The sequence below is a fragment of the Pipistrellus kuhlii genome, unplaced genomic scaffold (genome assembly GCF_014108245.1).
Source record: "Pipistrellus kuhlii isolate mPipKuh1 unplaced genomic scaffold, mPipKuh1.p scaffold_m20_p_1, whole genome shotgun sequence".
Lineage (NCBI taxonomy): Eukaryota > Metazoa > Chordata > Mammalia > Chiroptera > Vespertilionidae > Pipistrellus > Pipistrellus kuhlii.
Genome location: NW_023425404.1, coordinates 35,335,806 through 35,361,050, shown reverse-complemented (window position 1 = coordinate 35,361,050; position 25,245 = coordinate 35,335,806). Strand labels below are relative to the sequence as shown.

At 43.5% G+C, this 25,245-nt stretch overlaps 1 protein-coding gene and 1 long non-coding RNA gene across 2 annotated transcripts; one reads left to right on the top strand and one right to left on the bottom strand.

The window, feature by feature from the left end:
* Positions 1-2,386: 2,386 nt before the first annotated feature.
* On the bottom strand, positions 2,387-5,447 carry RPS27L (ribosomal protein S27 like). Its single transcript, XM_036439786.2, has 4 exons — positions 5,326-5,447; positions 4,425-4,533; positions 3,695-3,805; positions 2,387-2,583 (listed from the first exon to the last, which is right to left on the bottom strand). Exons 1-4 carry the CDS (start codon positions 5,329-5,331, stop codon positions 2,555-2,557), a joined length of 255 nt encoding a protein of 84 aa, XP_036295679.1. The 5' UTR covers positions 5,332-5,447; the 3' UTR covers positions 2,387-2,554.
* On the top strand, positions 5,380-23,446 carry LOC123652374. The gene is made up of 4 exons (XR_006741677.1): positions 5,380-5,480; positions 10,718-10,890; positions 19,351-19,474; positions 22,641-23,446. It is a non-coding gene; the product is annotated as an uncharacterized LOC123652374 (long non-coding RNA).
* The last annotated feature ends 1,799 nt before the right edge of the window (positions 23,447-25,245 follow it).

The window sequence follows — 25,245 nt, the reverse complement described above, 5'->3', positions numbered from 1 at the left end:
CCTCTTTTTGCCCAAGATCACACAACCATTGACCATTTGAACTTGTTTCAAACCCAGGTATACCTGACTCTAAAAATTGTTTAACCATTATCTTGCCTTCCTATAAGATAGAAAAAAAGTCTCAAAAAATTAAATGAATGGAGCTAAATAATTACAAATGGGCACTGTACAATTTCTCAAAAAATTTACAGATCTAATAAAAGGCAAAAAAAAAACAAACACAACGTATTGGGATTTTAGTAAATCTGGCTGCAAATTTTAAAAAATGATACCTTTTACATTAATATACAAATATGAAGGATGACATAGTAGTTATGCTTTTAGGCATCCATTCTTTTAAATACATAGCATGATCTATAAAATGGGAAATAGGTGCCTGGCCAGGTGGCTCAATTGGTTGGAGCGCTGTCCCATATACAAAAACGTCATGGGTTCAATTCCAGTGAGGACACATACCTAGGTTGCGGGTTTGATCCCCAGGGAGGGCACGTATGGGAGGCAATGGGTTGATATTTCAATAAATAGGTGAGGATTAAAATGTGAAATAAGAAAATGAAAAAGACATTCATGAACTTAAGAATACAAACACAAAACACTGAGCAGGACTAAAGCTGATGTCTGCTGAGCTCTTGGTCCAGAAGGCACTGGCAGCTACACCCCCCCCCCCCCTTCCCTGTGACCAAACCACCTCAGGCCCCTCGTCCAGGCCATCCCATGCCCCAAGGGAACCCCCACCCTGATCAGGGACACACTTCAGGGCAAACCAGCTGGCCCAAACCGGTGCACCAGACTTCTAATAAAATAATATGCAAATTGACCATGGTTGATATTTCAATAAATAGGTGAGGATTAAAATGTGAAATAAAATGAAAAAGACATTTATGGACTTAAGAATACAAACACAAAAGAATATAAATACACAGATACAAATATCAACACACAATATGGCTGCCCCCATGTGGACACAAGATGGCCAGCAAGGGAGGGCAGTTGGGAGGAAACTGGTCTGCAAGGGAGAGCAGTTGTGGGAGATCAGGCCAGCAGGGGAGGGCAATTGTGAGGAACCAGGCCTGAAAGGGAGGACAGTTGGGGGCGATCAAGCCTGCAGGGGAGGGCAGTTAGGGGTGACCAGGCAGCAGAGGGAAGTTGGGGGCAATGGGGCCTGCAATGAAGGGCAGTTGGGGGGACCCAGGCCTGCAGGGAAGAGCAGTTGGGGGGGACCAGGCCTGTAGGGGAAGAAGGCTGGCAGAGGAGCAATTAGGCATCAATCAAGCTGACAGGGGAGTGGTTAGGGGGTGATCAGGCTGGCAGGCCCAAGTGGTTAGGGGCAATTAGGAAGGCAGGCAGGCGAGCAGTTGGGAGCCAGCAGTCCTGGATTGTGAGAGGGATCCCAGATTGGAGAGGGTGCAGGCTGGGCTGAGGGATGGAACCCCCCCCCCCCCCCCCCCCCCCCCCCGGTCATGCACCGGGCCTCTAATTCAGTAAATAATAATGTATAGGGGGAAATTATGAAGTTTGGAAAATTGCTAATGTTCCATTGAGTATTTCCAAGCTTAGTAATACTGTTTAGAATAATAATGAAGTAAAAGTTAATATGCCATTCAATTCCCAGTACCAAGTATTTCTATAACTTAGTCCTTAGATATTTTTCTTTAAAGTACAGTACTTTCCATCCTGATACACCAAGGTTTCGGCTTTGATCTCCAATCAGGGCATAGACAAGAATCAACCAATGAATACATAAAGTACAATCCTTTCTTTCAATACTTCCACTGCTCCTTCTAGCCCAACGTTCCCAAATTGTGCAAACTGAGGTGCCTGTGCACCACAGAAAAAAAACTGGCACTTGACATCTTTTGAATATCATGCAAAATTCTAGTTCCAGATAGTTACATTAGTTGCACTACATTCCCTTTGATGACATCAGATCTCTGCGAAGTTGTTTTGGAACCATAGCAGTGATAAAAACTATTACACAAAAACCAGTGTGGCCGAAACCGGTTTGGTTCAGTGGTAGAGCCATCGGTCTGCGGACTGAAGGGTCCCAGGTTCGATTCCGATCAAGGGTATATACATTGGTTGCGGGCACATCCCCAGTAGGGGGTGTGCAAGAGGCAGCTGGTCTATGTTTCTCTCTGATAGACGTTTCTAGCTCTCTCTCTCTCTCTCTCTCCCTTCCTCTCTGTAAAAAATCAATAAAAAAATACTTTAAAAAAATCATTGTGGAAGAAATGAGGATGGCTGTGTCCAATCTGATCCCAACTTTGAGAAATTGTACAGTGCCCATTTGTAATTATTTAGCTCCATTCATTTAAGCCAAGTTAACAAAGTATATATTAATGTAGAGCATGCACATATACTTTGAAAAAAAAGGAAAAAGAGGTAATTTTCCCATAATCAAAACTTTATTGAAAAATTGACACCAAAATAGGAGATCACTGTTGTATACTTACAAAATTAAATGTAATTACATTATCCTGGTAGATTAACTAGAATTATTAAACTGATAAGGCTTTTTGTGATATAACCCAAATTCAGGAAGCTGTGTGGACCATTAGTGTTGCTTTCTTCTAAATGAACACCCTGCAATGGAATTACAAAAGCATATTAAACACAAGTCTATTCTGTCTTTGGTATACTTTTTTGTTTGTTTTCCTTTGGTACAGTTTTAATCGCAAAAAACACAAGTAAAAACATTTTAGGAATATTACATTAATATACATATTTAGGTTATTTATTATATCCTTTCATACTAGAAATTTGCTATAATAAATCATTTATATTTGAATTTCCTCTAATATGACTATATCTGTCACTCCTATTTCTCAAATGCTATTTAAGACCAGGAGCTTGAATGAATTTGTTAGTTAAAACTTTAATATTGGCATGATATAAAGGTTTTGAAAATCTTGCAAGTATGATGACTTCATACTTATATATCTTACCAGATCATATCAAATAGATCTTGAATCTGTTGCCAATCCACTTATAACTCTTCCAGTGAGAACAATATAGAATTCACAGTTCCCCCAAATATCACAAGCAAATTTCAAGAATCATTAAGAATGCTAAGTCTACAAGTTGTACTACAGAAAACTATGTAATTATTTTTTTCTTACTGCATGAAAATGAAAAATGATTAAAATTCGATTTTTTTATATCAATCATTAAGTACTCAGAGATAGCATTTATTATCTGTTACTTAGCTAGCAATGATAAAAACTGTCTTAAGTCTTATGTACCATATACATATGAAACAAAATATTTACAAGAGAAATCAGTCCACGGGCTCACACTCTATCCACTGAGCCAAATAGGCTAGGTAGGCTATAAGAGGAAGTTTTTAAATCCTATTTTTATTTTATTATTTTTTAATCCTATTTTAATCCCACATCCTATTGTATATATTTATTCTTTTGCTCCCTTTATGTTTAATATCCCAACTTAGGCAAACTAAGTGATTAAATACAGCAAAATAAGGTGTTCTATCCTACAAAAAAATAATAATATTCAAAGGAGTTCTCTGCAAGGTCAAATTGAACAGGACACTCTTTACTGAAAGAGTACACAATGAAAAGACAAAATTATTTTGGTAATCATAAATTGGGTTTCTTTTAAATTGGCTTTTAGTAAAGACAGAGACATTTACAATCATGAAATCTCATTACGGGTTAGAAAATGCCAGGTGATATACCTTCCGTGAGTCTAGCCTTTCCTCCTGTCGGCTGGCACAACACTGTGGAACAGCCTACGCAGAGAACCACTGTCTGGGCATGGCTGAAAACCGTGGTGATCTTGTAGCAACCTAGAAAAAAGGCACTGTTAAAAGTGAAAAGCAGAAGACTACACAGCACTTGTTCAACTTATTTCCAGTAAAGACCTTGTAAAAGATTACTTTAATGCTGTGCAATAGCAAGCCACATACGTAACCAACTTTTCTAGGAGCCACAAACTTGTTAAATATTATCATTTCAACATGTAACCAATACCATGGGGGGAGGGAAGCTACACCTTCAAAACCTGCTGTGTATTTTCACTTATAGAGTATTTTCATTTTGACTAGCCACATTTCAAGTGTTCAGTAGCCACATCTATAGCTAATGGCCACACCACCATACTGGGCAGCACAACTTTACACTAAAAGAATCAACATACTTTTCATTGCACCATGAAAAGGAAAGCTCATCAGCTTGAAGACTTAGTAAATCAAATGTCATATTTCCATTGGAGTCCCATCTTCACGCCTCTCCTGTTAATTCCCCCTTCCCCCAAACGTCTGAATACGTTTATTATGAAAATATCCAATTCTGTAACCCCACTTCTACTCCACAGAGGGTCCTAAAAGTATCAAGTATATATACACTCCACACCAGCAATTCCCATAGAAATTTTCATTAGGAAAAGAATTAAATTTGAAACTTTACCTGGGCATTTCACATCCATAAAATAAGAATTTGGACTTTGAACTAGCCGCTTCTTTTTATGTTTTTTCTTTTCCTCTTCCAAGGACGGATGTAGTAAGTCTCTAGCCAACTGAAAAAAAGAGCATATAGTGTTACTACTAGAATGAAACGCACAACGCTGGCAGATGCGACCATACGTGAACTATACATGCAAAAAATCAGTCATTCTCAGCAGAGGCCACGATTCGGGTGTTATTTTTTTTAAAGGTTGTCAACTCTCATCAGTACTTTCTGTCACGTTTGCGTCCTCCCGGTGCTGGAACCGCGGCTCTCGGGCCATCGGGAACCATATGGCAAGGTTCACTCGGTTCCTCTGGGCTCAACCGAGTAACAGTCCCCATAAAAACACCCCGCGCTGCTCAATGAGGTCGTGACTGGGACCCAGGGCCCGCCGAGGGTCCGAATCGCCGAGGGTCCGTGGAAACCGGGGTTCGGCATCTGACCCGACAGGGGCCCCGCGTGGCTGAGGCGCGACCGCCCTCGGCGGAGCTCGTGGGAAAGGCAACAACAACCAAGTTCGGTTTTACAAGGGAAACGGGCAGAAAATCGCTTCCGAGACGAGGCAGCGGGGGCGAAACCCACGAAACCCAGAGACAGCCCCGAAGACTCCGCAGACACAGCCTCGCGAGCGCCCACCCAACACCCAGAGGCTGGGCTCCGGGAGCGGCCGATCCCCCGCGGCCCACCCCCCTCCCCGCCCCGCCCCGCCCCGCGGGCCCGACAGGCGCGCCGCCCCGCAGGTCCTGGCGAGTCCGCCACGCGCGACCCGGGCCGCGTGGCCGCCAGCCGCCGGGAGCCCTGGGCCGCCCGCGCCGGCCCCTCGGCCCCCGGAGCCGCCCCGGCCCCAAAGTAAACAGCTCACAGGCATGGTGACCCTCTCGCAGGCGCAGCCCGGCCCGATCTCCGCGGCGACACCCGGGCAGCGGCACGCGATCGCTGGCAGCACCCACTTCCGGGGGAGAGGAGGCCGGAGGGGGCGGGGCGGCGCGGCGTCCGCTCTAGGCGCTCCTCTCGATGGTGGGTGCGCGCGGCCCGCGGTCCCGGGCGGGGGCTCCAAGCACAGGGCCAGTCCGCAGTCCGCGGCCCCCGGCTCCGCGGACCTAACGGGCTCAGCCCGCCTGCCGCAGGGCTCCGCCCGGCCCAGCGGTGCCGGGGTCGGCCAGCGGGGTGTGTCCGGCCGGGAAGCCCCTCGGGCGTCGGCCGCGGGGAGAGGGGGTACGGGCGGTGGCGCGGAACCCCAGGGGCCCGCTGGGGCGGGCAGGCGGGGCCTCCGGTCGCTAGGCCGCCGTCCCCTGTTGTTTTGTGTATCATACTAAAAACAATATTATCAATTAAAACTGTTAACCTGCGCCAGTGGGGTTATGCAAGAGGCTCCCGTACTCGTGCATGCTGCTTCCCAGGCGCCGGGTACAAGTTCGTTGTGGGAGGAAGCTGTGCCTTGGGTTTGCTCTGCCCGGGAAAAGTTTTTAAGCGCGATTCCCTGCCAGTTCGCTACCGCTGCCGGACTTTGTTCACTAGAGGCTCCTTCCTGTCCTCTGAGGAGCACGCACTATGCAGAGCGGACAACTCCAGCCTGAAACAAAATCCAGGCTGGGCTCACGATATAAAATACCAGAGGCCTGGTGCATGAGGAGTTGGGTCCCTTGGCCTGGCCTGTGTGACCATCTGAAACCAGCTCTCCAACATCCCCTGAGGAGTCCCAGATTGCAAGAGGGTACAGGCCAGGCCGATGGACCCCACGGGTGCACCATGGGGTCAGGGAGGGGTGGGGGAGGGTCCCAGAGCATGTCAGGCCTGTCTGGCTCAGCCCGCATCCGCCAGATCCCAGCAGCAAGCTAACCTACCAGTCAGAGCATCTGGCCCCTGGTGTGGTCAGTGTACAGTCATAGTGAGAGGTTGAGTGGCCTTAGCATATCATTAGCATGTTATGCTTTGGTTCAATGGACAACTGGACACTTAGCATATTAGGCTTTTATTATATAGGATTTTTGATGAGGAGGACAAGCTTGAAGGATTGAGTGTGAGGGAATGTGATCAAAACCTAAGAAACCAGGGAGACACTTGACCAGAAAATGGTCCTAGATAGGTGTTCTTAATCACCTATTTCTCTATTTGCAAAAATAAAATATAATACACATTTTGGAAAATGCAGAGAAACAGAAAATTGAAACCACTGTGCAGAGATAAACATCTTAAACATTTTGACCTATGTCCTTTCAAATATTTCTTTATTCCCTTACAAATAGGTTTGTTTTGGGTTTTGTTTAACATAATTGATAGCTTATGCATATTCCTTTTTAGTCTTCATCCCACTTACTGTATAATGAACACTGTCCCATCTTACTACACATTTTCCTAATTATGACTCTTAATAGGCACATAGTATTCATCATATGAATATATACCCTCCTTTCATCCATATGCTAAATTGGAATTAGGTTGGGTTTTTAAATATTTAGTATTTTAAATAATAAATATTTTCAGATGGATAAGTATCCCATATTATAAAAGGCTAATATGCAAATTGTCCCCTTGACCAAGAGTTCAACCAGGAGTTCAATTTGGAGTTTGACCAGGGGTCAGGGCCAGCCAACCAACCACCTGTGGCCCCTCTCCCTGGCCAGCCCCATGCCCGATTGGCCCCCCACCCTGACTGGGTCCAGGCCGATTGGCCCCAATTGGGGTAGGCCAGCCAGACCCACTCGTGCACGATTTCATGCATGAGGCCTCTAATATAGAATAATACAATTGAGTAGGCCAAATAGTGGCACCCAAAGTCTTCAATGTCCTAATCCCCAAGATTTATAGATACACTAGAGCCCAGTGCAGGAAATTCATGCACAGGGGCGTCCCTCAGCCTGGCCTGTACCCTTTCCAATCTGGGACCCCTCAGGGGATGTCTGCCTCTTGGAATCCTAGACCGATGGCTCCTAACCACTTGCCTGCCTGATCACCCCTCACCTCTCTGCCTACTTGATCACCCCTAACCACCTCTGCCTGCCTGCCTGATTGACCCTAACTGCTCCCCTGCTGGCCTGATCACCTCTAACCACCTCTGCCTCACCCTGTACCCAGGACCTGGGTTTCCCTTCCTCTGGCCAGCCACAGGCACCCAGGACCCAGGCCAGCTTCTCCCAGGCCAGCCACAGCTGCAGGGGACTGTGGGCACCCAGGATTTCAGGGAGGGCAGCTTGTCCCTTTCCTGGCTGGTCCACATTCCTCTCTCCCCAGTGTTGAGTGTCTGAGCCATTATGGCATGATGGCGTGAGGGCATGATGACTGAAGTACAGAACTGTAAGAATAAATTTGCATTGTTTTAAGCCACTAACATTATGGTAATTTGTTATAGCAACATTAGAAAACTAATACAATAATGAAGACCCATGTACCCAACACTCTGTCAAATCTTTATATATATATATATATAAAGATTTGACAGAGTGTTGGGTACATGGGTCTTCATATTATATAATATATATAATATATATATAATATATATATATATATATTTGGCACTCTGTCAAATCTTTATATATATATATATAAAGATTTGACAGAGTGTCAAATATATATATATATTATATATATTATATATATTATATATATTATATATATTATATATATTATATATATTATATATATTATATATATTATATATTATATATATATAATATATATAATATATAATATATATATATTATTGATTTTTTACAGAGAGGAAGAGAGAGGGATAGAGAGTTAGAAACATCGATGAGAGAGAAACATCGGTCAGCTGCCTCTTGCACCCCCCCCACTGGGGATGTGCCCACAGCCATGTACATGCCCCTGACCGGAATCGAACCTGGGACCCTTTAGTCCACAGGCCAATGCTCTATCCACTGAGCCAAACCAGTTTTGGCTTTGTCAAATCTTAAGTCAAGACAGCCAATCCCCAAGTTTTCACTATTAAAATAACACTGTGGTAGCCGGGACCGGTTTAGCTCAATGGATAGAGCGTCGGCTTGGGGACTGAAGGGACCCGGGTTCGATTCCGGTCAAGGGCATGTACCTTGGTTGCGGGCATATTCCCAGTAGGGGGTGTGCAAGAGGCAACTGATCGATGACTCTCTTTCATCGATGTTTCTAACTCTCTATCTCTCTCCCTTCCTCTCTGTACAAAATCAATAAAATATATTTTAAAAAAAATAAATAAATAAAATAAAATAAAATAAAATAACACTGTGGTAAACATTCCTGTCGATTAGTCTTTGTGCACATCCTTGATTATTTTCTTAGAATAAATTTCTAGAAGAGAAATTGCTGAGTTAAAAGTTATGCACATTTTAAGATTTACAATATTACCAAATTACCTTCCAGGAAAGTCAAACCAATTTACATTCCAGATGGATTGAAAATTCCCCTTTTTTTGCACCCTTGGCAATACTGGATATTATGTTTTTTCCCAATCTCGGTCAATCCAGAAAAACTATATGGTGTTTTGCCATATTTCACTGTTGTGTTAATTAATACTTCTCCCATCCAAGTACTAACCAGGCCCGACCCTGCTTAGCTTCCGAGATCAGACGAGATCAGGCGCATTCAGGGTGGTATGGCCGTAGACTTAATTAATACTTCTCATATGTTTATTGCTCATTAGCAGTTTTCTGTCGGGATGATTGATTTCCTCCTTATGTGTTCTTCTATATTAAGGATATTAACCAAATATTTTCCCAATTTATTTTCTATTAATTATATCCTATTTTATTTTTGTGTGATTTAAAAATCATACAGCAAATTGTAATTGTGTATGCACACACACACACACACACACACACGCAAGCACACAGTATAATGCAGGCATACCTCATTTTATTGCATCTTGCTTTATTGTGTATCACAGATGTCACATGTTTTATAAATGTAAGGCAAGACTCTCCACCAGCAAAAGGATTACATCTCTCTTTAATGCAATACTTGCTTTATTACAGTGGTCTGGAACCAAACCCAAACTACCCTGTTTCCCTGAAAATAAGACAGTGTCTTATATTAATTTTTTATATTAATTTTTTCTCCCAAAGTTGCACTAGGTCTTATTTTCAGGGGATGTCTTATCTTTCCATGTGCTAGGTCTTATTTTCGGAGGATGTCTTATTTTCAGGGAAACACGGTATCTCCAAGGTTTGCTGCATATTTTAAACCTGTTGCGTTTTCCTTCATAGACAGGCCTTGGCCACCTTAGAATCGGCTAAATATTTGCCTATATTTTCTTCTAATTATTCTTTAACTTTTTAGTTAACCTGGAATTTATTTTGGCACTTGATGGCACCTGAACTTCTAATGATCAGGCCTAGTTATTGCTTCCGTTCCTTAACCAATGCTCAGTACAGTGTTGAAACTCTTCAACTTCTGAGAGGCTGTGATAACATGAAAAATAAAACTCTCAAGAAGACCTGAACTGTATTTATAACTCTGCCTCCCCCTCCAGAGCTCAGTTTCTCCTACAATGTCCCCCAGGCCCTTGCACTGATGGCAGATGAAGGGACCTGGAGTCCCTCTGCCTTGGTGGCCTATTCTCAGGCATCCTGCAGGAGGAGCGCCCACCTGCTTCCCAAGCTCGAGAACAATCCAGCTGTCTCTCCAGGTCTAAGAAAGGGCTGCTGAACTCCCAGTCAGCACCTGGTTCGCTTCACCTCAGAAGTGCCGTCAGCTCCTCCCCTTTCCCCTTTCCCAACTTCCGAAGCTGGGAAAACTCACAGCTGTTTGGGATAAGCCAGGAACTCAACCCGTGCTAAATTTCAAGCTGGCCAAGACTGGTTCTAAATAGGTCAGCTCCCACTTTTCCCTGGGCTAGAGTTCCTCAGGCTCCTACCTTTCTTTTCCCAGAAAGATGGTCAGAGGTTTTGTTTTTAAGCAACTTGGGGTGAGAGGTGGAGGCCTAAATAACTTTTCACACTCCTGCCTTTCTGAGTATTTTTTTTTTCTAAGAAGCTCAGAGAAATCTGTGTCATCAGCAAACATAACAAGGCTGCATTCTTTTTTTTTTTTCTTCCTTCTATTGTCCACCAGTCAGGCGTCTTCAAACTACGGCCCGCGGGCCACATGCGGCCCGCAGAGGAGTCTGATCCGGCCCGCCAGGTTTTTTGGGCAGTGAGCGCAGCCAAGGTGTTACAGTAGGAATTAGTAGTTCATATAGTCCGGCCCTCCAGCTCTCTGAGAGACCATGATCTGGCCCCCACTTTAAAAAGTTTGAGGACCCCTGGTCCACCTGTTGGCAGGTTTCAAAGCACATGTGACTTATTCTCAACACATTCCCGAAATCAGCAGCAACTTCTGAAAGGCCACGTCTTCTCTGCACACCAGTTCAACAGGGTCACAGCCGTTGTCCCAAAAGTTCCATTGTAGGGGTTCAAATCCATCTGTCATTCATGAAGACGTTTGACACTCTCAGGTAAGCTCCCATCTCTTAGGGGTAAGAGTCCCAGATGCAGGCTGTGCTGTCCTTTTCTTTATTTTCCATACCAACTTAATTTCTGACTGAGGCTGAGCCCTTATTGGGCTGGTGCTATCGACTGAATGTTTGTGTCCCCACACCCCCAAGTTCATATGTTGAATCCTAACCTCCAATGTGATGATATTGGGAGGTGGGGCCTTTAGGAGGTAGACAGGTCACCAGGGTGGAGCCTAGTGCCCTTATACATGAGGCCCCAGGGTGCTTCCTTCCACCTTGTAAAGACTGTGAGAGACTGCCATCTATGAACAAGGAGGATGGCTCTCTCCAGACACCAAATCTGCCGGCGCCCTTGATCTTGGACTTCCCAGCCTCCACAAATGTGGGAAATAAATAGCTGTTGTTCAAACCACCCAATCTGTGCCCAGAAGGCTGACTCTGATGGGCTACAGCAGCTGGGTTCCCTTACCCTCTGGTTTCTAGTTGGGTTAGGCCCATGGGAGGCATCAGTAGGAAATCACGGGGTGGGACAAGAGCTGAACTGGAGTATTTATTCCCCAAGATTATCCTGGACAGGCCATTTTCTCCCAAGTGGCCCTGTGGCTTCAGGTGTCCCTTTCCCACAGCTCTCATGGGATTCCAGTCACTACTCCCTCCCCTTCTGCCTGAGAGGTGGTGCCTCCAAATTTTGTGTTGGTTTCTGCTAACCCTTCCCCAACCTTGTACCTCGTCCCTGTGGAATTGAATGGGCAGTCTGTAATCTGCCAGGACCCGGACATGGGCATGCCCTGCTGGGATGTGCTCCTTTTCATTTTAGCCTGGAAGGCTTTGCAGATGCGCTCCATCTGCTCCTCAGCCATCAAACCCGGTTACCCCAGGGATGTCCCTTGTCCCTGCCTGCGGAACCCTTTGGGTTTAACAGGTCACGGCTTGAGATGAATATGGGAACATTAAGGGGGTCCTAGCCATGCAGATCTTTGCCACTCTGTGGACCAGCAGCCCTGGGAAATCCTAGAAACTTTTTGGAAACGCAGACCTTCTGAGTCAGAATCTGCATTTTAACAAGATGCCCCAGCGATTGGTGTGCACATCCCAGTGTGAGAAGTACTGGCCTAGATACTCCGCACTGCCATCTCTCTGGAATCCTCCTACCAACACCTGTGGGGCTGTCAGGAAGCCGGAGTCCAGATTCCTACTACTCCAGGGTGGCAAGTCAGGGCTATTTTTCTAAACTGGAGCAAGGAAGCGCCCCCTTCCCTTCGTCTCAAAGGTATTTTGTTCATTGCGGCAAACCTCATTCTCTCTTGTGTCTAGGAACCCTTTAAATCAGTGATACTCCGACTTGGTTGCACATTAGAACCCCCAAAAGAACATCCTAGGTCAAGTAAATTAAAGTATTTGGCAGCAGAGCTTTTAAAACTCCCCAGGTGGTATCACGAGGAGCCAAGTTGAGAACTACTGCTCTAAGTTCTCCCGAGACCTCAAAATTTTCAAAAGCAAATCCCAGGAAGAACTACAGGCCATTCCTGCTTCAAGGGAGAGATAGGAAAAATGCATAGAGGAAGGAAAAACATTAATATCCAGCCTCAGTAGTCAGGTGAGATCTCCCAGCATTGTCTTGGCTGCCTTGACGATCAGCTCTCTGGTCTTCTCATCTCTCCACCTATTGCTTCTTGCAAATCCTCTCACTACCTGCCTGAGTCTCCAAGGAAGAGTGAGCTGCTTAGAGGCCAGATACTCTCTCAAACTACATTGTCTTCTCACAGCTCATAGAGAAGATGTTTTATGAAGATGCTGAGGTAAGCAAAAATTTATACAAATGTAATTAATCTCTCCTACTTCTGAACTCCTGCAGCTCTTACATTCATCATTGCTTAATAATCATTGCTGTCTTGCGTGTTTTTCATTTTATGCCTTTGTACTGTAACTTCAGCTCCTGTGTCTATGGTTCTATGTCTTCTCTTCCCTGAAAGTCCACAGGCTTCTTAAGTTGAGGATTTGGTTTCATCCCCCCACAGGCCTAGTGCCATGCATAGTACGTGCAGGGATGTGTCCACTGAGTGCCATACTCACCGTAGCTAACTGGATGGCCATTCTTTAAGGACTGTTGCACCGCAAGTTTACCTACACCCTCTAGTTCAGTTGTAACTTCACTAGGTTCTTCATGATGCATGCCTTTGACCCTTTTCCTGTGCCACAACCTAGTGTGATGAAAAGACCACTTAATTCTGGCTAAGCCTCAGTTACCTTGTTTCTAAAACTGGAAAACAATCCTAAGTCATTTTGGGGTTGGTCAGATTTTAAAGTGAGCTCTTCCCTTGGAACAAGTGTACAGGCAAAATAAGTGAAATCATTCTGTTTTACCATTAGATAAAGCTGGTTAAAAGCCTAATGAGCCAAAGAGCTCAAAGTATTAAGAATGGTATTTTATTTATTCACATTAAAGAACTTATTCAGCTATTTATGAAATGTTTGCTATATATAAAGTAAGAGGTAATAGAAATGTTGTTTCTTAGGAACACAGAAACTTTTTAATTATTACATCCACTTAACCCCTTTAAGCTGTTTCTCCATCTGTAAAATGAAAATATTTATACTGGTTTCATAAGGTTAAATGAATATAAAGATATAATACTTGTAAAGTGTATAGTATGCTGTAAGTGCTCAATGAATGCTTAATTGTAATTGCTAAAGCTTGTTGATAATATAAACATCATTTGGCTCTGGGGATCTTGGGCTGATGGTGATTTCCTTAAAAGTAATTGGTAAAGCCGAAACTGGTTTGGCTTAGTGGATAGAGCGTCAGTCTGCAGACTGAAGGGTCCCAGGTTTGATTCCTGTCGAGGGCATGTACATTGGTTGCCGGCACATCCCCAGTAGGGGGTGTGCAGGAGGCAGCTGGTCGATGTTTCTCTCTCATCGATGTTTCTAGCTCTCTATCCCTCTCCCTTCCTCTCTATAAAAAATCTGTGGAATATATTTTTTAAAAATAATTGGTAGAATGCAATGTTTTTACAGAAGATTGTGTATACATTCCATCTGCAGAAAGATTGCAGGAGTCTTACCTTTGACCAAATGCTGAGAGATTGCGCTTTCAAAATCCAACAGATGGTACAGGAGGCACTTGTGCAGGACAAGCGCTGGCCTTGGAGAGCTGTTCCTCTCTGCTTCCAGAGGGCCTTTGTCTTGGAGGTGTCTTCCTCGCCTGTTAGGTGGTCACTCTGAAAGTAGCTGTGCAGACCGTGATTATTTGGATTTTCCTGAAGGAAAAGGGTGTGGCCTAGAAGGCAGTGGAGACTAGTCTTCCATAAATATTTTCTCCTAAATATTCCACTCATCTAAAACTAGTTAACTATATTCAACTACTTACATTCCAAATTGCTCTTATATAAAGTAAATACCATTGGCTCTAAATATATTTTTTATAGAAACATATAGTCTAAAATATAGTAAAAGGTCTGTCTTCATTATTACTCTTGCCAGCTTGGTAGTCAGTGGGTAGCAGAGACTGAAGCCGTGGAGCCCTGGGAAATGAGCTGGGGGGAGAATTGTGCTACTGATCTGCAGTGTTTGCTAATTTCCATAAATGTTGCCACTATGGCCAACGTCAAGTACTAGGATGAAGTTAGTTTACACGGAATGGGGAAGAGATGAGCAGAAACTCCTGTTTGGGTAATGCCAAAGTGTTATTTTAGGAATATTGCCGTTATCATCAGAACTACTGATTAAAAAAAAAATTCATATTGACAATTTTGGGCTTTCTTTTCTCTTTTTTTGGGTCAAAAATCAAAGAATGGGAATGAGAAATATGAGAGAGAATAGACTACTAGACAAACCCAAACTGGATGACCTTGAATAAGGAAGAGTTGACTTACTTTATCATTTTGCCCACCTGAGCACAACATGTAACAGAATAAGAGCTCTCTAAGATGTTGCTCTCTGACTTACAGATAAAGAGGTTTATATTAATTATAGAATTTCCGGTTAGGAAGGAACAATTCATTCCAATTTTAGATAGCTCTAATTGTTCCTTAAATCATGTAAAAATATTTTGCATGACTCCTGCAATCTTTTTAACTTAAATTCACCTATTGAGGTTCCGGTCCAGGAAGGGAACATAGAAAATGCCTTCACTTATTTTCCAAATGACAGCCCCAGCGCTAATTGAGGATGGCTTTACTTCTTCGGGATGAATATCACAGCTCCTGCTCTTTGCAGTTTCTCATCACCCTTTTCATGTTTCTCTGGACATACTCCAGTTTGTCCATATTTCTCTTAAAATAGGCCCAATGACTTAACACATTGCTAGCTCAGAATACATGGCGCCATTCTGCTCATCACATCTGTGTCAATATACCCCAACATCACATTAGCTTTTTGGGCAATGCAATGGCACCACATGACTGATTTACATAAACATAAAAAAAAATCCTTAATTTTTAAACTGTTGCTAAATCTCATGTCCCTTATGCTATTGTATAATTGCATTTTAAGGAATCTAAGTCCAGGGAATATACTAAAAACCATTGAAGTCTACCCTTTAAACCAATGGGTTGAATGATATGTGAATAATATCCCAATAAATCTGTTAAAAAACGTAAGTGCAGGAAAAAAAAAGGCAGATGTATCTTATTAAATACTAAATTTTGTATTTTATTCAAAAACTAATAAATTTTGCCAGATACATTATCTTATATAATCCTTTCAACAATCCTTTGAGTTCTAGCAGAATTAAGAAACTTATGCAAGTGAAGGAGGAAGGGTTTGAACCCAGATCTACTCAGGATGCCCATGCTCATGTCATGCTCATTCACCACACCACACTGTCTTCCTGTCACCCTGCTGTGAGGTAGGCTTTGTAATTGGTGCCCAGTCCAAGTGGTGGGCAGAAGCCTGCCAGGTACACAGAGCTGCAGGACCATGTGGCTGCTCAGAGTAGTAAAAGGTGACATGGTGATTTAGATCTGGAAGGTAGTAAAAGGTAGATGCCCCATAAGTGGAGCAAATATGATTTTTGGCAGTGGTGAAGTGGGTGGTGGAATGGTGGGGAGATATTGGGAAGAATAGTGTAAGTGACCCAGACTGGCAGTGTGGGTCAGACAGGACAAGGGGCAGGCAGTAAATGCCCTGCTCGGTCTGCATTTCAGATATGTTATGGGGAAAATAGATGTAATCAAATTAGACTCCCGATTGTGAAGAGACCAGGGTTCTGGCCAGGTCATGGAGGCAGGGGCAGAAGCCCGAGCAATCAAGAACTCAGGTCCTGCAAGAGGGAATCAGAACTGAGACTGTGTCAGGATAAAGGAAGAAGCCCAGAAGCCAGAACCAAATACCCAAGCCCACGGTATTTGGTCAGAGTAAGACAAGCCACAGGGAAACCTAACTGTGTCCCTGAACTACTGAAACAGCCTCTCAAAGCCTTCAGCCGGAGACAGGATTTGTCGCTGACTCTGGTGCAGGGCCAAAGCTGTGGACGAGTGTCAAGTGGCCCAGCAACGGGGACTGACAGATCATTAGAAGAGACCAGTGCCTGTCCAGTGTTTTTGTTTTTGCTGCCACAGCATGACCAATGACAGCCGCAGATACACATACCCCTGTAGAAAGATTCAGGATTGGACACAATTCTGGGTGTGCTATCTGTACTGCCACCTATTTACCTTACTATACAAGAAAGTATATCAGGAAGTGATTACGAGAGAACTTTCAGGAATTACTCTGAATCTGTCCCATTCAATTTTATCATCAGCAAAAACTGCTTGTGTGCATGTCTGGTTCTGGCAGGCCAGTGTGGTCCTCATCAGGCAGACCCTGCCTGGGAAACCAGAATCCCTGGCTTTTTTTTTTTTTTTTTTTTTTAATTTTTAAAATATATTTTATTAATTTTTTACAGAGAGGAAGACAGAGGGATAGAGAGCTAGAAACATCGATGACAGAGAACCATCGATCAGCTGCCTCCTGCACACCCCCCACCAGGGATGTGCCCACAACCAAGGTACATGCCCTTGACCAGAATCAAACCCGGGACCTTTCAGTCCGCAGGCTGACGCTCTATCCACTGAGCCAAACCGGTTTAGCGCCAGCTCACTCTTAGCCAAGGCTCCTTGGGTTTCATGTAACAGATACCCCTTAAGCTTGCCTGAGCTAAAACGGAGAGTGCACCGGACCTCGGCCAGGGCAGGAAGGGTAGCTGGGCTTCCTGGGGGTCAGAACAAAGCCCTGAGCGGCCATGGGAATGGAGATGGCTGTTGTTTTGCCACTGCCTTTCTGCTCTCAGGGGTGACCTGGTTTCTCATCTCTACTTCTCCCTGACACCATTTCAGTCTCCATTTCTGCCTCCCAGTACACACAAGTGAGAATGGCCATGCCAGCTCCCTGTTATATGCTGTTCTAGTTCCTGGGCCAGTAGTGACTGACCGAAAGGCCTGTGTCCTGATCCTAGATACTGTGGAAAAGACTCTGGTTGTCTCAGCGTGGGTCAGACGTATCTATTCTAATAATTCATGGGATGATAGTGACTCTTGGGGCCCGCCCCTGTGGGCGAGACTGGGGAAAGCTCTTAGGAAAGGAGGCATAGACTGAATGGAAATCCTATAGGTGACTACTCCCTCCAGCGGTCTAAGTCTTCACCCTTCTCCCTGAAACATGGAACATTAACTGGACATAGCTTGATAACTGAAAACACCTTCGTGAGTGTCAGCAAATCGGTGATGAATATATGCAACAAAAAAAACTGTTGTTTTTTTTCATGTAGAATAATCAAATCCAGGGACCACACGGTGAGGGGAGAAGCCAGTTTAAACTAAAAACATATGAAATGTATTGGAACTGAGCTTGTTTACAAGGATCCACATTACCTAACAATATATTTTACAAGCAACAAAATTACTTATGCATAGACACAAGTAATTAATTTGCAAAGTGCCTTTTTAAACAGCCTTCAAACTATGTCTGAATGAAAACTGTCTTATACTTCTTTTTTTTAATGTATATTTTATTGATTTTTTTACAGAGAGGAAGAGAGAGGGATAGAGAGTTAGAAACATCAATGAGAGAGAATCATCGATCAGCTGCCTCTTGCACACCCCCGACTGGGGATGTGCCCACAAACACGGTACATGCCCTTGACCAGAACCAAACCTGGGACCTTTCATTCGCAGGCTGACACTCTATCCACTGAGCCAAACCGGTTTCAGCTATACTTCTTAATTATCTGAATAATAAAATCTGAAATCAGGGGCTAGAAGCAGAAAATCTGGAGGTTCTGACCTTAATGGATTGTGCTTCAGATTCATAGGTGGCAAGAAGGGAGCTCTGGGGGTAGGTTGTTAAATCTGAAGGCTTACTCTTAGCCTCTGAGAGCAACCCTACAGCCTGTGATGACCACAATATCATGAGTGCTTACTTTGTGCCAAGCACTGTGTGAACCACTTTACGTGGATTATCTCATTTACTCTGTACAATGTCTCTATAAGATGAATAGTAGTATTACTCTCATTTTACAGATGGGGGTACTAAGACACAGAACCATTCCCAAGGTCACACAGATGGTAACCTGCTGAAGCAAGATTCAAGTCTAAGTCTGGCTGAAAACCTTTGCTTTTAATCAATATAATAGATCTTCCCACAAGATACTGTGTGTGTGTGTGTGTGTGTGTGTGTGTGTGTATGTGTGTCCTATACGGAAGGCACTGATGTCAAGGGCAATGAGAAAATGATTAAGATCTTCTCAGGGTTTTCAAGCAGCTCAAAGTCATCTAATATTAAGGAAGAAGCTGTACAAATCTATATATATAAAAGGCTAATATGCAAAGTGTCCCCTCAGAGTTCCACCAGGAGATTGGGAGTTTGATCAATTGCTATGATGTGTGCTGACCACCAGGGGGCAACATGAAGGGAAGGGAGGCCCTGATCAACTCTGATCACCAGCCAGACCTAAGGACCCTACCTATGCATGAATATCATGCACTGGGCCTCTGCTATAGTTATAACATAATATGAATGTTATGCCATCCTAGGAACACAAAGGCTCCAGGAGATTAAGGGAAGCAGAGATCATGTCTACTAAGTATATAAAAGTTATGATTTTCTGTATGAATGTTGTTAGATGAATTGTGTGAGAGAGACAGAAATCCAATATTAGCCAAAGTAACCAAGAATTCTTAGGTGTGATTCTCACTAGGCTGGGTATGACTTCTGGTAGGTCATATAGCCATGTCTTTAAGTGAACTGTGGAATGTTCCCCCTAAGGATAAGACAAGCTTGATCCACACTGCTGCAGAAGAAAACACCTCTAAGGTGAGCTGTCCGCCAGCAAATCACAGCAGGGAAACAGGAAGAAGCTCAGCCAACACCTTCGGATAGAAATCTCCCTTCAGTGTGATACTTCAGACCTCAAGGATCTTGCCAGGACAATGCCAAAAGTGAATGGGTACACACCTGTTCTTTGTACTTTGATTGCAGAAACCATTCCATCACCTGCCACCAGCTGGACCCAGTGGATCCTGGTGCCGCCAGAAATCTGAACTGTGCACTGCTTACTCACTCTGTGCTCCACTCCCATTACCAAACCCTGCTTTCTGTCCAGGTAACGTGAACCCAGCCCTGCTTTTCGGCACCCCTGAAGGCTGTAGCAGTCTGTGATCAGGACTTAGGGGCTTAACTGTGGCCGTGGAAAGCAGGATGCACTCCAGACTTGAGATAATATGGCTCCAGTGCTGCTTTTCATGTATATACAACTTTACATTACAAAGCCTGTCCCCATCATCATTAATTAAACCTGCCACTCTGCGGGAGGGTCGAATTAATCTGCTCACTTTACAGCTGATAAAACGGACAGAAAGGCTTAGGGATTTGCTGAAGTGAAGTGGCGTTCAATCAAGGACGCCTGGCCCAATTCCCTTTCTAGTTTCTCTTTTTTTCGCTTGGAAGAGGCCTTCAAAGTGCCCAGCTCTTAACTCCAAGCAGCTTAAGGAAGTCAACTGGGAAGAGTTGCTCAGCAGGGAAACAGCAATAAACTAAACCATGTGGGGTTTGAATTATTTCAAAATATCAATAGCTAAGTCATATTTTTCTGGTTCTTAATGGATGTTAAACACACACATGCACAATACGCGCATACATACACATATGCACATATAAGCACACATATTATTTCTCCCGTAAGGCCAGGGAACAGGGCCACTGAGACATAGTTGGAACATTGCTTGGAAGCTGTGCTACATTTGACCTAGTGAAAAGCAGCCCACCCACTACTCACACTTCAACCCTCTGTTACCAAATCCTTTATATTATATTATTATATCAGTGCATGAAGTTTGTGCACTGGAGGGGGGCCGCTTAGCCCAGTCTGCACCCTCGTGCAGTGTGAGACCCTTCGAGGGATGTCTGACTGCTGGCTTAGGCCCAGGGGATCAGAGCTCTCACAGTTCGAGACCCCCTTCTCCTTACTGCCTATCTGCAGTGGAGGTGGGAGAGGCTCCTGACACCACCGCTGTTCTCGCCAACCATGAGGCGCTGGCTGAGAGGCGCTTCCCCTGTGGGAGCGCACTGACCACGAGGAGGCAGCTCCTGCACTGAGTGTCTACCCCCTGGAGGTCAATGTGCATCATAATGACGGGTCGTTCCTCCGTTCAGTTGATTTGCATATCAGGGTTTTATTATATAGGATGTTAAAACAAACTCAAAATCAAACCTATTCCAAAAGCAGGTCTAGCCTCATATTTATGAGGCCCAGGGCAAGAATAAAAACGGAGGCCCATATATCATGTGTCTAAATATTTAAAAAATTGTAGCTGGAGCTGACAAGCTAATCTCCTACCTTAACAGAAAAACAGGATGTTTTAAAAGAATATATACACACTTTAACAGCTGATAGCTCAATTTTGAAAATGAAATGTATTTTAATAAACACTGCTTTTATAATTAGTCAAAGTGTACATGCATTTTTGGGAGGACCCTATATGTTTATAATGACCTAGAAAATAGGTTTGGATTTAGAGTTTTCTGGCTCCTCAGAGCTTCACACCAGAGTGGGCTGGTTTGTGCAGAGCAGTCCTGGCCTGGACCTATGTCCTTCTTTCCCACTGCAGACCTAGCCCACATCATGACAGGCCTCACACACACACAATGAGAGCCCCTGCCCATAAGCTCAAACTCTGGCCACATCACAACCTCTTTTGGCCACTGCTTGGGCCTGTGTTGCCAAAGCAATGACATAGTCCAGCCTTGGCAGGATAGATCAGGGTAAGAGGCCCACACGAATCTTGGAAGCAGGGCTTTTGGCAGGAATTCTGAGGTCTGAATTCCTAGAGTGTGGCCGAAGAGGGGGACATGGCTCTGAGTAAAGATGTCCACCTGGCCTGTGGATTCCTTGCCCAGTGGGGAGGAGTGGCCAGAAGAGGGCAAGGGTGGGGTCTCTAAGGAGGGGGCCTCGGGAGAAGGATTCTTCTTGCCAAGACCTAAGAGCAAATGATATGTGGCCAAATAATGAATAAGCCAGAAGTGTGAGTTAATCCTGGAACCTGTACAAATCTGGATAGCATTAGTAATTGTTCAACTGTAAAACACAGAGGCAGAGCTGTTTCAAGTGTTTTGTTTGCTGCCTTTCACAGATAACTTTCTGATTCTGGGCAGTAGGCATGGTCTCCAGTAGGTATAAGGGCTAGACCCCAAATGAATAAACTCCATACTTAAATATTTTACTGGAGAGGTTGAGCTCCCATGAAAAACCAGATATCAAAGGTCTAGATGGTGATCCTAGGGTGGGTACCCCTGCTGGTGTCTCCCCAAATGGGACTAAGTGGGAGGAAGGAGAAAAGCATGACTCTCTGGGCCACCAGGTGGGCGTGTGCTGCCTGGCCTTTGTGGAGAGGGTCCTTGCATCAGCCACGTTGCAAGGAGCTACGGGACAAACCACTCCCTGTGTCCATAGCATTCCCCTCAGAATCAGTCATGATCACAGTCCTGGCTTGACGTGCAAAGAAGTTAAAATTATGAGCTTCCTTATTAACTCAATTTTTAAAACAATGATTCGCAACATTTAATTTTAAAGGAACTATGGCCACACATGAAAATTATATTTTATCATCAATTCTCAAGGCAAAAATGTCAATAGGGAAAGGTGTAAAGTGTGTACTTTGATGCTAATTTGTTGTGTTATGCTAACGGGTTATGTTAGCGATGCTAACAGAATTCTGGTGGCTAAGACCAAGGCTTTAGTCCCACCTTCTCTGACATCATTGTTCCTAATATATAAAGGAGGCATTTCCATAATGGTCTTCACATGTTGGTTATAATATATAAACTATTTCTTTACATTTTTCTTTTTTCTTTTTTTTTCTTTTTTAATATATTTTATTGATTTTTTACAGAGAGGAAGGGAGGGAGCTAGAGAGCTAGAAACATCGATGAGAGAGAAACATCGACCAGCTGTGCCCGCAACCAATGTACATGCCCTTGACCTGAATCGAACCTGAGACCTTTCAGTCCACAGACTACCTTTCTACCGCTGAGCCAAACCGGCTTCGGCTCTTTTTGCTTTTTAAGTGCAGACAAAAATATGGGCCAAATCAGAATAAAAGAGTCAATTCCCAACATCAGGTGACTTCTAGGGTGTGAAGAGACAGGTCTTTATCCTGCCCCCATAGTCTTCTCACCCACAAATTCACTCTCCTTTCAGTCAAAACCACTCTGCAGAGCCAGCAACAATTTGTGTGCCTCTACTGACCCCATTTCTGGTTATCACTTGACAGCTTAGCCCGTCTACTACTGCATTGCTGCCCACACAAGTAGCGAGCTTCCTGAAAGCATACCCACAGCCTCCTCCCCACAATTCAGGTTCTCATGTCATCCTCTTTGTCCATCCAGGTCAGGCGAGTTGTATGTCCACAGTAAGTTACTTAGTGCTGGTCCATAGATCTCACTAGGACAGTCCTGTCTTGCCATGGCTCTTGATGGTGCTGGTGACTGCTAGTAAAATCTAATATCACTGATAGCCAAGTGATGTAACCTTCTGTTTACCCAGAGTAGCTAAGGAATGGGGCGTTCTAATACACTGGGTAATTTGCTTAGCTGTAGACTACCAGTTTTGTAAGAAAAATAAACTAATTTGAAAGAACCATAAACTAACACAATAGCACATTACTTGCCTATCCTAATTTCAACTAGCATTGTAATTATTTATGTGTATGCCCCACCTCTCCTTCCAGAACACAGGCTTCTTAAGGGATGGTCTATATAAATCTCATCTTTATTTCCTTATAGTACCTGGTGAATTGCTCTATATATTGTAGGTACTAAAAAAGTTTTTATTAAATTAGTGAAACTATAGAATACAAACTAATTTACCAACATGACTTTATCCGTCTTTGATGACTCAAAAGGCCCTCCAGGATCACACATTTCTTCAGATTCATGATTATGTGCGATGTCTCTGAGGATGCACTGCAGTCCAAGTGGCTGAAAGGGGAATTCTACAATGACTGGAAGTTAGGACTTGTTAACTACTGGTTCATTCCAGTTAGAGGTCTGTGTGCATGTGTTTAAAAGTCAAATATTGATGTGAGCTCATTTATTGTTACCTAAAAGAAACAAACATCACATCACAGTTTATTGTTTATTAAAATAAAAGATTACAATAAGGAGTATTAACCAGTTTATAAATCTCAACCAGGTCAAGGAATTTTCTTTGAGATTTTTTATTTTTTATTTCTTTATTTATTAATATATGTTTTATTGATATTTTACAGAGAGGAAGAGAGAGGGATAGAGAGCTAGAAACATCAATGAGAGAGAAACATTGACCAGCTGCCTCCTGCACACCCCCTACTGGGGATGTACCCGTAACCAATGTACATTCCCTTGGCTGGAATCGAACCTGGGACCTTTCAGTCTGCAGACTGACGCTCTATCCACTGAGCCAAAGCGGTTTCGGCAATCTTTGAGATTTTTTAAAAGGTAGGATATCATTAATATATTATTACCATTATTAAAGTTGAATCATCAGATTATAATTTACTAATTAATGCAAAAATATTTACCACCATGTGCTTAATATATGCCAAGCCCTGTGTCAGTCATTAGGTATATAATATGAATATAATCCATGCCTACAAGAAATTGAAATAGTTTATCTTGAAAAACATTTTATTGTGCAAATCATTTTACAGAAATTACATGTCACTCTAGGAAGTTAGCCTGGGTGTGATGTGACCCTCTAACATCCTACAACTCATTCAAAATACAGACTAATACAAAAATAAAAAGCTTATATTAGCTTAATTACTACATTCATGGTATTTTATTTTGTTTGTTTTTTATTCAAACAGCATCCTGAATGTTCGTTTAAGAATCTAGTTTTTTTGCACTTTCGGAATTCTGGGTGAATTTGCCTCTGCACGTAAGATGACTTTCACTTCAGTTTAATACAATGTCTGCCAGTCCCCCAGGACTTGGGGGTAAAACAGCTGCCCCAGGTAGGGAGGAAACAGCCATCTTGTGCCCGACCACTTTGGCTGATGGCTCTGTGGACGTGGTAGTGACAGAAGCTGCACGAGATTCAGGAGAAACCCGGGAGGCATGAACGGGTGTTCTGGGTCCAGTAGGACTTCACAATGTAGACCTTCGTATCTAAAACGAAGGGTTTAGATCAAATCAGAGTTTCTCAACATATATTCTGCAGGATACAGTCCCATAAGATGCTCAAAAAGGGGCCTAAGGCAGGAGTGTGGGGAGAGTGCACACCACACCTGGTTGTGCACACACTGCACATCAACATATTAAGGATTCTGAGAAGTTTACCATCAAAACCCTATGGTAGCAGCATTTTTCCAAAGAGTTTGGCCATGAAACCCTTTCTTCTAGTTTCACCTACTAATATCTACTGACTCACTCAGTATGCTGAGGAATGAACTTTGGAAACATTATAATAAACAATCTCTATATTTATTGGTTTTATAGCATCTGAAAGCAGAAGCTAGTCTTAGAAATCAGAGGCCCCTGAGGTAGAATCTCACAGCTGGTCCAGCCAAACTAAATCCCTTTCATTTGTCAATTCCTTACAGTCCATATGTTTAATAACTCCAATGAATTAAATTTTATGGTGAGGAGGACTAGAAAAGGCATCAATCATAGAAATCTACAGATAATCTGTAAGCTCCAGGATTTCTACCTTTGGTTAAACTCTGTCATTTGAAGGTACTTCTGATTAAGCACAACTAATGATCTGTATCCATAGGCTAGTGGAGATGTTACTGAGCAGAGAATTATCTACAATTCAAGAAGGGGGGAGGGAAAAACAAATGGCACAGAGTCCAAAGCCCAAGTTATTAGCTCCTGGGTGATTAATATGAACTTACC

Bases quoted from the DNA above. Each gene is read 5' to 3' on its own strand.
- RPS27L (XM_036439786.2), bottom strand. The intron at 3,806-4,424 runs GTAAAGTTTCAA...CCTTTTTTCTAG, and splicing joins TATGGATGTGAAATGCCCAG to GTTGCTACAAGATCACCACG. The intron at 2,584-3,694 runs GTATATCACCTG...ATTCCATTGCAG, and splicing joins AAAGGCTAGACTCACGGAAG to GGTGTTCATTTAGAAGAAAG.